Raw genomic sequence first — 16,161 nt, forward strand, 5'->3', positions numbered from 1 at the left:
ACTGTGGAAAATATGAAACAATAGAACATGTTATACTAGAATGTCAAATATGAAAAAGAAGATATATGAGGAGAGAGTTTGAAAGTATTAAGGAAAATATTAATTAGATATTTTGAGGAAGAATTTGGGTAGTAAATATATGCAAATAGTTATTAAATTTTTAAGAAAAAATAATTATTTCATATAATTTGATTATATCTTGTAGGTGTGTTTGGATAGTGCACAAAGTTATATACAAGTATTTATATGTGTGTGTATATATGTTGTATAGTATGAAGACCATCACGAACCACACTCCACACCAGTAGGTGGCGGTAATGCTACTAAAAGTTTGTTGCCAACTGCCAGTAAAACCAAGAAGTATTTCCTTCCTTGTTCATCGCCTGTCTGCACTCCAGTCCAGTTGGGGGCGGTATTGCACCATTTTCCTTTGCCAACAGTCAAGAAACAAAGAAGAAGTAGCCTTCATACGCTAAGATAGAAAACCGCTGCATTGTCCCATCTCAGCTAATATTTCAGCAATCATGTCTTCAGTTCAGCATCTCAGAGAGTTTATCAGAGAGCGACTAACTGCTGCTGCTCAAGAAATCTTCACAGAGGTTGAAAAAACCATCATTTGCTACGAGGAAGAGCTCGATGCTCAGCGCAGAATGATAGGGATCGACTGGAAACCACAAATTAAGCTACTCAGAGTCGGTTCGGAGCTGCAGAGACAAAGTTCTGGTAGGTCTGGATAAAGGTGCTGATGTTTTCACTGCAGACGGAAATCCGTCAGCGGCGATAGTTGCTGCAGCTCCAGCTGCGGCTAAACAGGGCTGAACAGGAACTGATTTAGCTGCTAGCTCTGATGCTACAGAGGCTAGCATTAACATGTTAGCACAAACAGAAAACCTGTTTGAGTCAAGCCGCCTGACTTTATTACTTCAGTTGTTATTATTAGTGCTGGAAATTTGGAATACAACGTGTAAATTCTTCATTTATAATCTCCTACGTGATACGAAGCTGAAGTTGTTTTCCTATTCTGGCTTCCGATAGCTAAAGTAATTTTTCACTACCTTCCGCATCTTTAATCGACTCTAGTTTAAAAACTACAACACCTAGACACTTGAAACATGGACTAGATTATTCTCCTCTTCAAGCTGAATATTTAAAACCTTGTTTGGGATTTGTGAAGCATTTTTCTGATTTGTGAAAACTCAAAGTTCGATTTTCACAATTTCTTTTGCATCTCTTTCATACTGGAACTTTTTTCTATTAGAGCAGAATAATCAAGTGCAGGTTTGAAGTGTCTAGGTGTTGTAGTTTTGGAGCTGGAGCAGTTCTAGTGCAACCCAGATGCAAAAAAAGTGGTAAAATCAATCTTTATTGAAGTTTCGCAAATCCCAAACATGGTTTTAAATATCCAGCTTGAAGAGGAGAATAATCTAGCCCAGGTTTGATGTGTCTAGGTGTTGCAGTTTTTAAATTGGAGCAGATCCATGGTGATCCAGATGCAAAAAATATTGAAAATCAAACTTTGAGTTTTCACAAATCAAAAAATATTTCACAAACCCCAAACATGGTTTTAAATATCCAGCTTGAAGAGGAGAATAATCTAGTCCAGGGTTGAAGTGTCTAGGAGTTGTAGTTTCTAAACTAGTTGGTTAAACATGCGGAGGGTAGTGAAAAATTAGGTGGAATCGCCCTTTAGCTATCGGGAGCTGGAATTGGAAACCAACTTCAGCTTCGTATACGTGATTGTGTAAATCAGAGCAGTGGAGAGTATTATAAAGGAGATGAGGAGACGCAGGATGAACTGTTATTTTTTCAAAGGGGCATAGAACAAACGGATGAAACAAATGAGGGCAATATTGTTTAGTAAGTGAGCCACTTGCAGGTCTGGAGCTCCAGGTTGCACAGCCCTGATGTAGCAGAGCAAAACTGTGATCCTATCTCTCTTCAGCTGAAGCTAAAATGCTACATCTTCATTTTAATTTATTGTTGAAGGTAAAAAAAATAAATAAAATCGGTCTAAAACACCAGATAGTTATGGTAAATTATAATAATAATATTAGTGTTGTCCCTTCAGTTCAGGGGCCCAGACCAGTTCTACAGGGACACTGGCAAACTGTCATAGAAACATGCAAATGGTTTTCTGCAAAACTACGTTTCTCAAGTGTTTAATAAAATATCTCTGTCGCTGCAGATTTGTTCTGTGGGACATGTTCAAATTAAATGGATCAGGTGTCTCCAACTTCGATGATAGGAAATTATTCCTTGTCTTATTTCTCCCAAACATCTAGTTTTCATAGTGTCTGATGGTTGCTATGGAGACCTGATGACTCCAGGATGTTCCTCGTAGCTGCTGTTCATTTACAGAGACCTGGAGATGTGTTGACCTACTGCACCATCCTCCTCAATGTGTGATGTTGAGAAAAACTCATCCAGCATCATCTCTCACACATTCAGTTGTAAATGTACAGTCAGAGCAATAATGAATTGGTTTCAATTTTAGACCGGACTTTTCAATCTTTCTTGCATCCACTTCCTTTTGAACATCAAGACATCTGCCTTAGGAAAATGCTCTCTTGTCTTTCTTTTGTTTGAGAAATGGCTTAAAGAAACAAGTCTCTGTGTCGTATAACATTTCTAATCCACAAAGCCATGGTTTACTGATTAAAGGCCAACACAGCCTGATCAACTTTAAAATGTGAGGTTACGAGTGAGATTAAAGACAAAACGTATTGTCTTAATTTAGGTTGAGATGTTCACTGTATGAATACATTATAAATAAAAAATCTGAATGAAACTGTACTTCTGGATTAAAATCTTTTGAACATTTTTGCCACAGCTCCAAATTAGTGTGGAGGACACTTTACCTGGTTTTCAGTTAAACTCTACAAGCTAATTTTAGATGAACCGATTAACCCTACAGGCCAGAATCTGCAGGGAAAATCAGGCTGATCCATGAGATGGTAATCAATTAAATTATATTAATGATGGTGTTTTTCTTCCCACAGACCTCCAACAGCCAAGTGTCTCAAATAAGGAGGAAGCTCCTGTCATCCAACAAGTCTGTAGCCTGGCAAGTAGGTCCAGTCAGGACCAAAAAGAAGCAGAACATCAGTGGACTGAAGAGAAACAGATGGAACCAGGAACAAAATGGATTAAAAAAGAAGAGGAGGAACCAGAACATAGACTGCTCAAACATGAGGAAGTAAAATATCCACAAATATACATAAGAAAAGAGGAGCTAGATTTTTCAGTGCTTCAACATGAACAACAGCCACCAGAACATTTACCAACTGGACAGGACCAGAAGGACCTCTGCAGCAGTCAGGAGGGAGAGCAGCTTGTCCAGAAGCAGTTTGTTGCTTTGATTGAGACTTCTACTCTTCAGGAAGATATGAGTGAAGAAGAGACAAGAACAGAGCAGCTTTCCCTTCATATCTCTCCAGTGGTTGAGAGCAAAGATCAGGAAGGAAGCAGCTGCTCTGTGTCAGAGAGTCAGTCTGATACTGGCACAAAGAAAAGACCTTTCAAATGTGACATTTGTGGGATATGTTGTACACAAAAGTGTAACTTGAAAATCCATTACAGAACCCACACTGGAGAGAAACCTTTTGCATGTGAAACATGTGGAAAAGGTTTCTCTCAAATTGGCTCTTTAAATGTCCACAAGAAAATTCATACAGGTGAGAAACCTTTTTCATGCCAGTCATGCGGAAAAAGTTTCTCTCATGTTAGTAATTTAAATGTCCACAAGAGAATTCACACAGGTGAGAAACCTTTTTCATGCCAGTCATGCGGAAAAAGTTTCTGTCAAATGAATAGTTTAAATCGTCACAAGACAATACATACAGGTGAGAAGCTTTTTCATGCCAGTCTTGTGAAAAAAGCTAATATCAAAGGCATAATTTGATCATTCCCATGAAAACCCATACAGGTCAGGGGCCGTTTTGAAGCCAAACCTGTTATCCATCCGTCCATTTACTTCCGCTTGTCCGAGGTCAGGTCGCGGGGTCGCAGCTTAGCTTAAGAAGGGAGGCCTAGACTTCCCTCTCACAAGCCACTTGTTCCAGCTCCTCTGGAGAATACAAGTACAACATAAAGCGATATTAAATATAGATATTTTAACTATTGGAATAATCGTTTATCTGCTTTGTGATTTTTTTTTTTTTTTTTTACTTTGTATATTTTATTTTTTTAAATATCACGTCTACTTTTTGTCTAGAAATAAAGACTTGTGAACAATACGAAGTTGTATTACAGCTAAAACGCATCAGGTTAAATTTGTCAAATTATTGGTAACACTTTATTTGAAGGGGGTTGAATAAGACTGACATGATGCTTTAATAAACATGACATAACACCTGTCATGAACATGAATAAGCCTTCATGAATATTTATGACTGTTGTCATAAAGCGTCATTTGGTAAATTATAACACTTTTAATACAAAGTTGACATTATTCAAAATGTCTTTGTTATGACAACTGGACATTAACCAAGAAATCATTACTGTTTAAACTTTACCTTTAATAACATAAAGTTACCTAATTTTTAAAGTGCAATCAGTAATACTTTTATAACAAATTTATATCAGTAATGATTTCTTGGTGGCCGTAGGTGGCCGTAATGCTACTAAAAGTTTGTTGCCAACCGCCAGTAAAACCCAAGAAGAAGTATTTCTGTCCTTGTTCATCGCCTGTCTACATACACACACACACACATACTTTTAAAGCTCATCTTAAAACCCATCTATTTTACTTGGCTTTCAACTCCAGCGGGATCTAGTTTTAAATGGTTTGTTTGTTTCTAAACTGTTAAGAGTTTTTATTTTTTTTATTTTTATGTTGTGTTGTAATGTACAGCACTTTGTATCAGCTATGGTTGTTTTAAAGTGCTTTATAAATAAAGTTTTTATGGTATGGTGTGTGTGTGTGTGTGTGTGTGTGTGTGTGTGTATATATATATATATATATATATATATATATATATATGGCCTGTTTACACTCAAGTTCAGTAGAGGGCGGCATTGCACCATTTCATTTCTTTACCAACAGCCAAAAAACACTAAAGAAGAAGAAGCCTGAATGGGCTAAGCTAGAAAACTGCTGTATTCATAGACATAACTATTGACCCATCTGAGCTAATATTTCAGCAACCATGTCTTCAGTTCAGCATCTCAGAGAGTTTATCAAAGAGCGACTAACTGCTGCTGCTCAAGAAATCTTCACAGAGGTTGAAAAAACCATCATTTGCTACGAGGAAGAGCTCGATGCTCAGCGCAGGATGATGGGGATCGACTGGAAACCACAAATTAAGCTACACAGAGTCGGTTCGGAGCTGCAGAGACAAAGTTCTGGTAGGTCTGGATAAAGGTGCTGATGTTTTCACAGCAGACGGAGATCCGTCAGCGGCGATAGTTGCTGCAGCTCCAGCTGCTGGTAAACAGGAACTGATTTAGCTGCTAGCTCTGATGCTACAGAGGCTAGCACAAAGGTGTTTATGAGTCATTCGTAAATATCTCCAGTTATTAGTGCTGGAAATTTGGAATACAACGTGTAAATTCTTCATTTATAATCTCATACTTGATTTTGTAAATGAGAGCAGTGGATAGTATTATGGAGGAGACGCAGGATGAGCTGTTTTTTTTCCAAGGACATGGAACAAAGGAATGAGACAAATAAGGGCAATATTGTTTATTAAGTGAGCCACAGAGCCACTTGCAGGTCTGGAGCTGCAGGTTGCACAGCGCTGAAATAGCAGAGCAAAGCTGTGATCCTGTCTCTCTTCAGCTGAAGCTCAAGTGCTACATCTTTATTTTAATTTATTGTTGAAGGTTGAATAAATTGTTGAATAAATAAAATCGGCGCAAATCGTGACACCGCACCTACTAATGGCACTTCCGGTGGCAGGTGTCATTACGCGCCGCGAGTGCCACTGTTTGCGGGACTAGCTGCCAGTGTTGCCATTGACTTCGGCTGACCTCGGCACGTCGTACTGGCACTTCCTCTGACACCTGCCATTATGCCATTGTTTTCGGGGCTAGCCGTAAGTGTTGCAAATGGACTACGTATCCCATGATTTTTTATTACTAGTCGAAGAAGAACTTGAAGACAGACGAAGAAGTCTGTGTAATTAATCCCCTGCCAACTTCAGCTGTCACTGGCCTACAGGGTGAGAGTAATTTCTGTTTAGCTGACAGTTCTGCCATGTTGTAGTTCTGATATGTTGCTGTGGCCTCTCTTTTAACTGAGTCTTGCCCATAGATAGAACTACAGTTATGGCATGTTTGCAGTCCTAAGCAGCTGCTTAGGACTGCAAACATGCCATGTGCCATGTGCTCTGTTGCTATGGTAATTAATTGATCCCCTGCAGCTGTGACAGCCAAAGTGTGGGAAAATTCTGTTCAAAACAGCCAGTTTTTTAACCAAAAAAGCCCTTCGAACAACTCATTCCCATTCGGGAACCGTGACACGTATTCGAAAACCGTTTGAAGCATATTAGAGGGCTATTTGTCTTCTCCGATATTCCCGCATTTCATACCTCTACCTTGCTCACAGTATTAACAGCGATGAGAGATAGATGATGTGTGCTCAGGCCTGACATTTTTCAGAAATATATGGAAAAACATAGGTCTGAGCATGGCTTTATCCTGTCGCGCCACATCGGTCGAAAGCACCTGGAGAGAAGACCGTAAGCCCTAGGGACATTTTGAAAGCATTTTACCGGAGCAGGGATGCGTATCTATGTCCTGACCGACTTTTAGGCCAATCGGGCGATATTTCTGGCCGTGAGGGCGAGTTAGAAATTATTTTGGGGTTAGAAATCCACTCTCTCCCACACTCTAGCGGAGTGAGAGCAACACACTAACTTTTCGAAAAATCGAAAACTTTAGGTTGCTTGGAGACAAGTTACGGACAATCCGTAATTCATATCAATGTACCGTCTTCACTTTAGATAAGAAGACGGGCGTATCTACAAACTGAAGTTTGAATGGCATTTCTACATGAATTTATGATGACACAGTGATTGCTCAAAAATAGGGTATTTTTAGGATCTCACTCCACTGAAATGAATGGGGCTTTTGGGGGGCTTTTTACCCAATTTGTGTTGCCGTGGTAACTCCGAATCCCACCAGAAATAATAGCTCCCCTCCCGTGATCGAGCCGCAATTATATACCGCATTTACGGTGACTGAAGAAAAACTAGAAAATTCCTGCAGAAATTTTAAGGGGCCTGCCAAAGTGTGCCCATCACTTTTGTTCCAGCGTTTTAGATTTGTCCTGATAAATAGATCCATGCTGGTCTAACATACATATCTTAAAGTATTGTCAAATATATCATAGGGATATACATGAACTGACAAACAATTGTAATGCAATGGCTAAATCCCATGTCAGTAAAGTTGGGTCCGAGACCGACGACTATAAGCTTCGCATATTTTGTTCTCACTCATGGTTCAAACTTTAAAAACATGAAGAAAGTTGGTAATTCTTTATTTCTAAAAAAAAAATTAAATTTCATACTAAGGATTTTAATTTACACTCAAAAATTCAGAGAAGTAGTAATTTTATGTAAGCAAAACATGAATAGTCACAGGAAATATGTATTCTTCCCACAATGCATTGTGAGATCTGATTCAGCGCTGTGGGAATACTCACTGCCTCTGTCTGCGGCCCGTTGCTATGGTAATTAATGATCTGCACCTGGGCTGGCTCTCTCTGTCAGACAGGATGCTGGTTTCTATACTTGTGAGACACCCAGCGTCGGTCTCCAGGACCCTGACAAAAAACCATAATCCCCAGGAAAATTTTGAAAACATTTTACGGGAGCAGGCATGTGTATCTATGTCATGACCAACTTTGAGATCAATAGGCCTGTATTTGTGCCTGTGAGAGGGAGTTAAAAAAAGTTTTGGAGTCAGACCTCCACTGTGCTGTGTGTGTGTTTCAGAGAGAAGTGTTAGTGATTCTGTGAGACACTCAGCCTAAATTTTTCTCGTTTTTCTCAATTTATGTCGTCATTTTATCTCAGAATCCCACTAAAAGTAATAGCTCCCTTCTCGGCATCGAGCCGCATGATTTGATACCACTTTTGTGGGGGTACACGCAGTGGTACGAGCTGCATTAACGGTGACGGAAGAAAGATAAATAATCTATAATAATAAAGAGACATTCTATTGGGTGTAGAACAATAGCTGCCTGCCATGCAATGCATGGAGGCAGTGACTGCTCTCCCTATGCATTGCTATGGGCAAGCCCCAATCATAATAATTTAGTGTTATCCCTTCAGTTCAGGGGCCCAGAGCAGTTCTACAGGGACACTGGAAAACTGTCAAAGTAGAAACATGCAAATGGTTTTCTGCAAATTTACATTTATCACATGTGTTTAATAATTTATCTCTGTCGCTGCAGATTTGTTCTGTGGGACATGTTCAAGTTAAATGGATCAGGTGTCTAACTTTGGTGATAGGAAATGATTCTTTGTGTTATTTCTCACAAACATCCAGTTTTCATGAATATAGTGTCTGATTATTGCTATGGAGACCTGATAACTCCAGGATGTTCCTCTTAGCTGTTGTTCTCTTACAGAGAGACCTGGAGATGTGTTGTTGGAGATGTGGAACAAAGACCTAAATGGATTAAAAAAAAAGAGGAGGAACCAGAACCTACACTTTTCAAACATGAAGAAATAGAATATCCACTAATGCACATGAGAAAAGAGTAGCTAGATTCAGACCAGAATCTGCAGGGAAAACCAGGCTGATCCATGAGATAGTCATCAATTAAGTTGTATTAATGATGTCATCTTTTTTCCACAGACCTCCAACAGCCAAGTGTCTCCAATGAGGAGGAAGCTCCTGTCATCCAACAAGTCTGGAGCCTGGCAAGTAGGTCCAGTCAGGACCAGAAAAAAGCAGAACCTCAGTGGACTGAAGAGGAACAGATGGGACCAGAACCAAAATGGATTAAAAAAGAAGAGGAGGAGCCAGAACCTACCCTGTTTAAACATGAGGAAATAGAATATCCACTAACATATGTAAGAAAAGAGGAGCTAGATTCTTCAGTGCTTCAACATGAACAGCAGCCACCAGAACATTTACCAACTGGACAGGACCAGAAGGACCTCTGCAGCAGTCAGGAGGGAGAGCAGCTTGTCCAGAAGCAGTTTGTTGCTTTGACTGAGACTTCTACTCTTCAGGGAGATGATATGAGTGAAGAAGAGACAAGAACAGAGCAGCTTTCCCTTCATGTCTGTGCAGTGAATGAGAGCAAAGATCAGGAAGGAAGCAGCTGCTCTGTGTCAGAGAGTCAGTCTGATACCGGCACAAAGAAAAAACCTTTCAAATGTGACATTTGTGGGAAATGTTATACACAACAGTATAACTTGAAAATCCATTACAGAACCCACACTGGTGAGAGACCTTTTTCATGTGAAACATGCGGGAAAAGTTTCTCCTTAATGAGAAATTTAAATCGTCACAAGAGAATTCATACAGGAGAGAGGCCTTTTTCATGCCAATCATGCGGAAAAAGTTTTTCTGAAATGAGTAATTTAAATCGTCACAAGAAAATTCATACAGGAGAGAGGCCTTTTTCATGCAAGTTATGCGGAAAGAGTTTCTCTCAATTTAGATCTTTAAATTACCATAACATTATTCATGCAGGTGAGAGGCCTTTTTCATGCAAAGTATGTGGAAAAAGTTTCTGTGTAATGATGGCTTTAAATCGTCACAAGAGAATTCATACAGGAGAGAAACCTTTTTCTTGTGAATCATTGCAGACAGAGGTTCTCACGAATTAGTACTTAAAATCATCACAGGAAAATTCATACAGCTGAGAAGCCTTTTTCATGCCACTCTTGTGAAAAAAGCTATCGAAAGGATAATTTGAGCATTAATTTGAAAAGTCAGATCGGAGGCCTTGCCTTAAAATACCTTGCCGCTGAAATAAGTAAATAAAAATTTGATTGATTGATTGAAGCCAAACCTGTGGAAAGATGTTCTTTAGAGGCCACATGGGTGAGATAGATGGTTGACATGAAATATGGGGTAAAAAGTGTTATTACATGCTGGTAAACTGGATTTCCAAATAAAAGACACAAAAGTGAAAATTAGTCATTTGCCTCACACAGAGTTACTATAATAAATATTTAACCATTTCTTGGATTGTTTCCACTTTGCAAAACATTTTTTTTTATTGCAGAGTATATCTGTGAAATTAAAGATATTCAACTGGTTTTGAAGTTGAAATGTTATGGTGCTATGCCACTTGACATGCTACTAGCTGATATTTGCAAAGGAGCCAATCCTAAAGCGGCATTCATTTTCTCTTTCTGCTAATTGGCTGTACCCTGCATAGCAGACTTGGAAAACATCTGATGTTAAGCTTCTGCCGTTGTGCCAAGATGATTTCTACTCATATTTGTTGTTTGAATTGTTAAAATAGACTTTGTTTTTTACACCATTTTAGTTTCTCAAGTACTCTCAGATATTAAAGAATGATGGGATTATGACCTAAAACCTTCAGGGTAGTAGCTCTCAAGGACTTGGTGAAGGAGAACCGGCCTAGTCAAAGGCCAGACTTCAACCTTACTGTGGAGAAACAGATTTTTGTAAATCTAGATGATCTGCTGCAGGGTTATAACAAAAACTTAGTGAACATTGTTCCACAAACATGATGTTGAAGCCTTACAGTTACATTTGTTGACTTCTGTATTTTGTATTTTTTTGTTTTAAATCAGTTTAATTTTATGTGAATTTTAATCACAGTTTCAGTTTTGAGGTATGACCACCAACTTCTGTTTCCTCCACTTCCTTTCCCTCACTGCAGGGGTCAGGCTGATTGTAATACTTTTAATGCACTGTGGTTCTACTGGTACATTTTTCTTGTTTTAATTAGATTTTAAGTTATTTTTCAGTATCCCACTTCCTTTTATCATATTTCATTAATTTGATCCCCAGTTTATCACTAGATGTCTTTTCCATCCTTAGCTAAATTCCATGTCAGTAGTTGAAGAAAAGTTATTTTTCAGATAATTCAGTTTGGCTGTTTTGTTAATAAACTCTCAGGCTTGATTGGAAACAAACGTGTCTGATCATTCCTTTTTGCTTGAAGAGTTTCTTCTGTCGGTACTTTGAATTAATTCCTTCAGAGATAACTTTCAGGTTCGACTTTTGATTCCAGAGATACTGGAATTCATTCTGCGATTCAACAAAATAAACTCATTTCATTAGCTAAAAAATAAAATGTTTTTTTTTAATTATAGTTAATACTGATACTAATTTTGATGCTACTCTGCTGATTCTCAGCGATGACTTGATGCCCAACCAACTGCAGAGCTTAATGTGAGACTTGAGCAGGCATTTTTTTATTGTTTTGTACAAAATTTCAAGACAGTAAATTCCTTGTATGATCAAATATATTATTGATCAATATCTAGAGGGGCTAAGCTTCCCTAAAACAGACAATGACAGATGCTTACTGCAACTAGATTGACTCTGTGGACTGATGCTGCTCCCTTGTATGGAGGACCAAAAGTGACATAATAAATAAAAGACTAAATATATAAATAAAAGAATAAATATATATCCAACATAATAATAAATTAAAGAATCAATATAAAAATAAAAGTAGAAATATACAAATAAAAGAATCAATATAAAAATAAAAGTAGAAATATACAAATAAAAGAATCAATATAAAAATAAAAGTAAAAATACACTGCTCAAAAAAATAAAGGGAACACTCAACACATCCTAGATCTGAATGAATGAAATATTCTCATTGAATACTTTGTTCTGTACAAAGTTGAATGTGCTGACAACAAAATCACACAAAAATCATCAATGGAAATCAAATTTATTAACCAATGGAGGCCTGGATTTGGAGCCACACACAAAATTAAAGTGAAATGTTCCCTTTATTTTTTTGAGCAGTATATATAAGTAAAAGAATAAATATACATTTTGATAAGAAATAAAAGCATAAATATATATTTCCATTTGCTGTATTTATTTCTGTATTGTTTTCTGTATTTATTTCTGTATTATTTCCTCGCTGTATTTCTGCTTCGTCGATATGTAAATGAGGTGGGCAGCAGCCTTCTACGTCCAGCTCTCTATTGGTCAATATACAGGAAAGAGAACGATCCGTGTGCAGATCGATTGTGAATGCCTGCGCTGCTTCGGAGAGAGCCTTATAGACCCATAGACATAATATAAGAATTACTATTGCTAGCCTAGCATATCAACTAACTGCTAGAAAAAAAAAAAAACACGTACCTTCGTAGTCAAACTGGTATCGATCAGCGAGGAATTTGTCCAGTTTAGATTATGTATAGATAGTGGATGTTAGGATGTTAAACGTTTTAATGTCTATGGTTAAACGGATGTTGTTTGACGTGTTGTGAAAAGGGTCTATAAGGCTCTCTCCAAAGAGGACCACAGCGCAGGCATTCACAATCGATCTGCACACGGATCGTTCGCTTTCCTGTTTATTGACCAATAGAGAGCTGGACGTAGAAGGCTGCTGCCCACCTCATTTACATATCGACGAAGCAGAAATACAGCGAGGAAATAATACAGAAATAAATACAGAAATAAATACAGCAAATGGAAATATATATTTATGCTTTTATTTCTTATCAAAATATATATTTATTCTTTTACTTATATATTTCTACTTTTATTTTTATATTGATTCTTTAATTTATTATTATGTTGGATATATATTTATTCTTTTATTCTTTTATTTATATATTTCTACTTTTATTTTTATATTGATTCTTTTATTTATTTGTTGGATATATATTCATTATTTTATTAATATATTTATTCTTTTATTTATTTATGTCCGATATATATTTATTCTTTTATTTATATATTTATTCTTTTATTTATTATTATGTCAGTTTTGGTCCTCCATACCCTTGTGGCACGATTTGCTATTAAACCAGCAGTAAGTTTCTGTTTCCAGAAAACACAAAGTTACGTCATCCAGATGAAAAATGCATGTGTTACAAAAAACTGAAGTTTGTCAGGAGTGTCTCATTTGATGCTAGAGAAGAGATCTCTGGTTTCACCTTCATTTACAAAAGAGAAACATTTCAGTACAGTGAAGTTTGAAAAATCTCTTGAATTTCTGTGATGTATGAGGAGACAATTTTCAAGCTGGAAAAAGTTTACAACTTCTCCCTCTTCTTCCTGCTCAAACATGCGTTGAAGCTGGGTGGAACCAACAGCTGCTGAAGGTGAAAGCTGATTGGCTGCAGCCCCTCTGCAATGAGACATGAGTCATAGATCAGAGCTCCACCCTAGTTTTGGTTTCAGGAAATGAAACTCACACTCACTGTGTCTGAGAGCAGAAATGGCGCAGAATCAGATGGACCGAGAAACTTTCTCCTGTTCGATCTGTCTGGATCTACTGAAGGATCCGGTGACGATTCCCTGTGGACACAGCTACTGTATGAACTGTATTAAAAGCTTCTGGGGTGAAGGTGAGCAGAAGAAAAGCTACCACTGCCCTCAGTGCAGGCACTCCTTCACACAAAAGCCTTTTCTGCAGAAGAGCACCATGCTAGCAGCTTTAGTGGAGCAGCTGAAGAAGACTGGACTCCAAGCTGCTCCTGCTGATCTCTGCTCTACTGGACATGAAGATGTGGCCTGTGATTTCTGCACTGAGAGGAAACTGAAAGCCATCAAGTCCTGTTTAGTCTGTCTGGCCTCTTACTGTGAGAAACACCTTCAGCCTCATTATGATGAGCCTCAATTAAGGAATCACAGGCTGGTGGAGCCGTCCAAGAACCTCCAGGAGAACATCTGCTCTAAGCATGATGAGGTGATGAAGTTGTTCTGCCGCACTGATCAGAAGTGTATCTGTTATCTCTGCTCTGTGGATGAACATAAAGGTCATGACACAGTGTCAGCTGCAGCAGAAAGAGCTGAGAGGCAGATAGAGCTGGAGGAGAGACGAGGAAACATCCAGCAGAGAATCCAGGACAGAGAGAAAGATGTGAAGCTGCTTCAACAGGAGGTGGAGGCCATCAATCACTCTGCTGATAAAACAGTGGAGGACAGTGAGAAGATCTTCACTGAGCTGATCCGTCTCCTCCAGAAAAGAAGCTCTGATGTGAAGCAGCAGATCAGATCCCAGCAGGAAACTGAAGTGAGTCGAGTCAAAGATGTTCAGGAGAAGCTGGAGCAGGAGATCACTGAGCTGAAGAGGAAAGACGCTGAGCTGGAGCAGCTCTCACACACAGAGGATCACAACCAGTTTCTCCTCAACTACCCCTCACTGCCAGCACTCAGGGAGTCGACACACTCATCCAGCATCAACATCCGTCCTCTGAGACACTTTGAGGACGTGACAGCAGCTGTGTCAGAGCTCAGAGAGAAACTACAGGACGTCCTGAGAGACTCATGGACAAACATCTCACTGATGGTCAGTGAGGTGGGCGTTTTACTGTCAGAACCAGAACCAGAGCCAAAGAGCAGAGCTGGATTCTTGAATTATTTATGTAAAATCACTCTGGATTCAGATACAGCTCACAATAAGCTGATACTATCAGAGGGGAACAGGAAGGTGACTTGGATGGATCAACCTCAGCCTTGTTCTAATCACCCAGAGAGATTCACCGTTTATCATCAGGTTCTGAGTAGAGAGAGTCTGACTGGACGTCGTTACTGGGAGGTGGAGTGGAGAGGGACAGTTTATGTAGCAGTCACATACAAGAATATCAGCAGAGCAGGTCATGGGAATAACTGTAAATTTGGAGGTAATGACAAATCTTGGGCATTAAATTGTTCCCAGGATGGTTATAAATTTGGTCACAATAATGACTGGACCTCCATCTCAGGTCCAGTTTCCTCCAGAGTCGGAGTGTACCTGGACCACAGCATAGGTGAGCTGTTCTTCTACAGAGTCTCTGAATCCATGACTCTGATCCACAGAGTCCAGACCAGATTCACTCAGCCGCTACATGCTGGAGTTTTGGTTGTGGGTTCAGCAGAGTTCTGTAAATCCTAATAGACAGAATCCACTGAAGCTTCAGTATATTTGATTCAGATTCTAATCCTCCAACATATATATTTTTTTGTTTTATATCTGAACTCCTCAGAAACCTTAATTCAGACATGTCTCGATTTTGTTTTATATGACATTCCTGTTCTGATTAATTTGTTCATTTTTCAACACGATTCTCTAAAACGTGTGATCAGCACATCAACATTTGCTGTTTTTCATTTCTCAATGCTTTTAGCTGCAAAGACTGAATTCAGAAACAAAATGGCAGGCTAAATAAGTTACTTCAATCATGTTCTTGTTTGAACACATTTAGTTGAGTCTTAACACAAACAAGAGAACAGATATTGTCTTTTTGTGGATCTAAGCTGATTTCATGTCTGAGTGATGTTTACAAGGAGAAGCCTCAGACAGAAACTGTCATTTTGCTTCACTGCTTTGGTCTGTTGGTGATGCGCTGCTGCCCTCTACAGGAAGATTTTGTTGTTACATGTCATGGAGTTTAAGGATAGTTTATTATTAGTTATATAAAATTAATTAGTATTTAATCACTATTGATAATTTTTTGTTTGAATATTCATGAATTTGTTATTTTTTGTGTATCCTGTAAAGATAAAAGTGAATGTCACAAATAAGGTTGAAAATATTACAAAGCACCTGAAAAATATTTTTATTTAAAACTTAAGTTTCACAGAATCTGTAATACAGATGGAAAATTATATGAATTTAGGCATTCAATTGAATTATGCATTACAGATTTTTACTGTAAATTTTATGTTTTTTCTTTTTTTGTTTGAAAAAAAAAAAAACATTTCCGGTATCAATAAAATATATTTTGAAGAGGGTTCTAATGTATTGATTTTACTGATTTACTCTTTCAAAATTATTTTGTCTTTTTTGGTATCTTACTTGTTTTAGTGCATTTCTTACAAAAACATTTTTTAAACAGATGGACAGATGTGGTTGCAGCATTTTTACCACTGGACTGCTGGCAAACTCAGTGGGCATCAAGAATTGGGAAACAACTCGCATCTCCCCAATCACATTTTCTCTCCCATAGTGTGGAATTTTGTTAAAAATGTACTTTCTTTATGTGGGAAGGGGTTCCTTATTAACTAAATGTCTTTAAATTGAAGATTTGTTTTTCTGTGTGA

General features: G+C 38.2%; 3 protein-coding genes across 3 annotated transcripts; all 3 read left to right on the top strand.

Annotated features, from left to right (window-relative positions):
- Window positions 1–370: 370 nt before the first annotated feature.
- On the top strand, window positions 371–4,909 carry LOC148154532 (uncharacterized). The gene is made up of 2 exons (XM_088014416.1): window positions 371–723; window positions 3,000–4,909. Exons 1-2 carry the CDS (start codon window positions 525–527, stop codon window positions 3,899–3,901), a joined length of 1,101 nt encoding a protein of 366 aa, XP_087870542.1. The 5' UTR covers window positions 371–524; the 3' UTR covers window positions 3,902–4,909.
- Window positions 4,910–5,004: 95 nt separating this feature from the next.
- On the top strand, window positions 5,005–11,075 carry LOC106934140 (uncharacterized). The gene is made up of 2 exons (XM_015013863.2): window positions 5,005–5,346; window positions 8,809–11,075. The coding sequence occupies exons 1-2, from the start codon at window positions 5,148–5,150 to the stop codon at window positions 9,789–9,791; spliced, it is 1,182 nt and encodes a 393-aa protein (XP_014869349.2). The 5' UTR covers window positions 5,005–5,147; the 3' UTR covers window positions 9,792–11,075.
- A 309-nt stretch (window positions 11,076–11,384) lies between these two features.
- On the top strand, window positions 11,385–15,852 carry LOC106934144 (tripartite motif-containing protein 16-like). Its single transcript, XM_015013870.2, has one exon. It carries the CDS (start codon window positions 13,355–13,357, stop codon window positions 15,011–15,013), a length of 1,659 nt encoding a protein of 552 aa, XP_014869356.2. The 5' UTR covers window positions 11,385–13,354; the 3' UTR covers window positions 15,014–15,852.
- Window positions 15,853–16,161: the final 309 nt, after the last annotated feature.

The sequence above is a fragment of the Poecilia mexicana genome, unplaced genomic scaffold (assembly GCF_051168715.1).
Source record: "Poecilia mexicana isolate PSO_F unplaced genomic scaffold, ASM5116871v1 scaffold_17, whole genome shotgun sequence".
Taxonomy (NCBI): domain Eukaryota; kingdom Metazoa; phylum Chordata; class Actinopteri; order Cyprinodontiformes; family Poeciliidae; genus Poecilia; species Poecilia mexicana.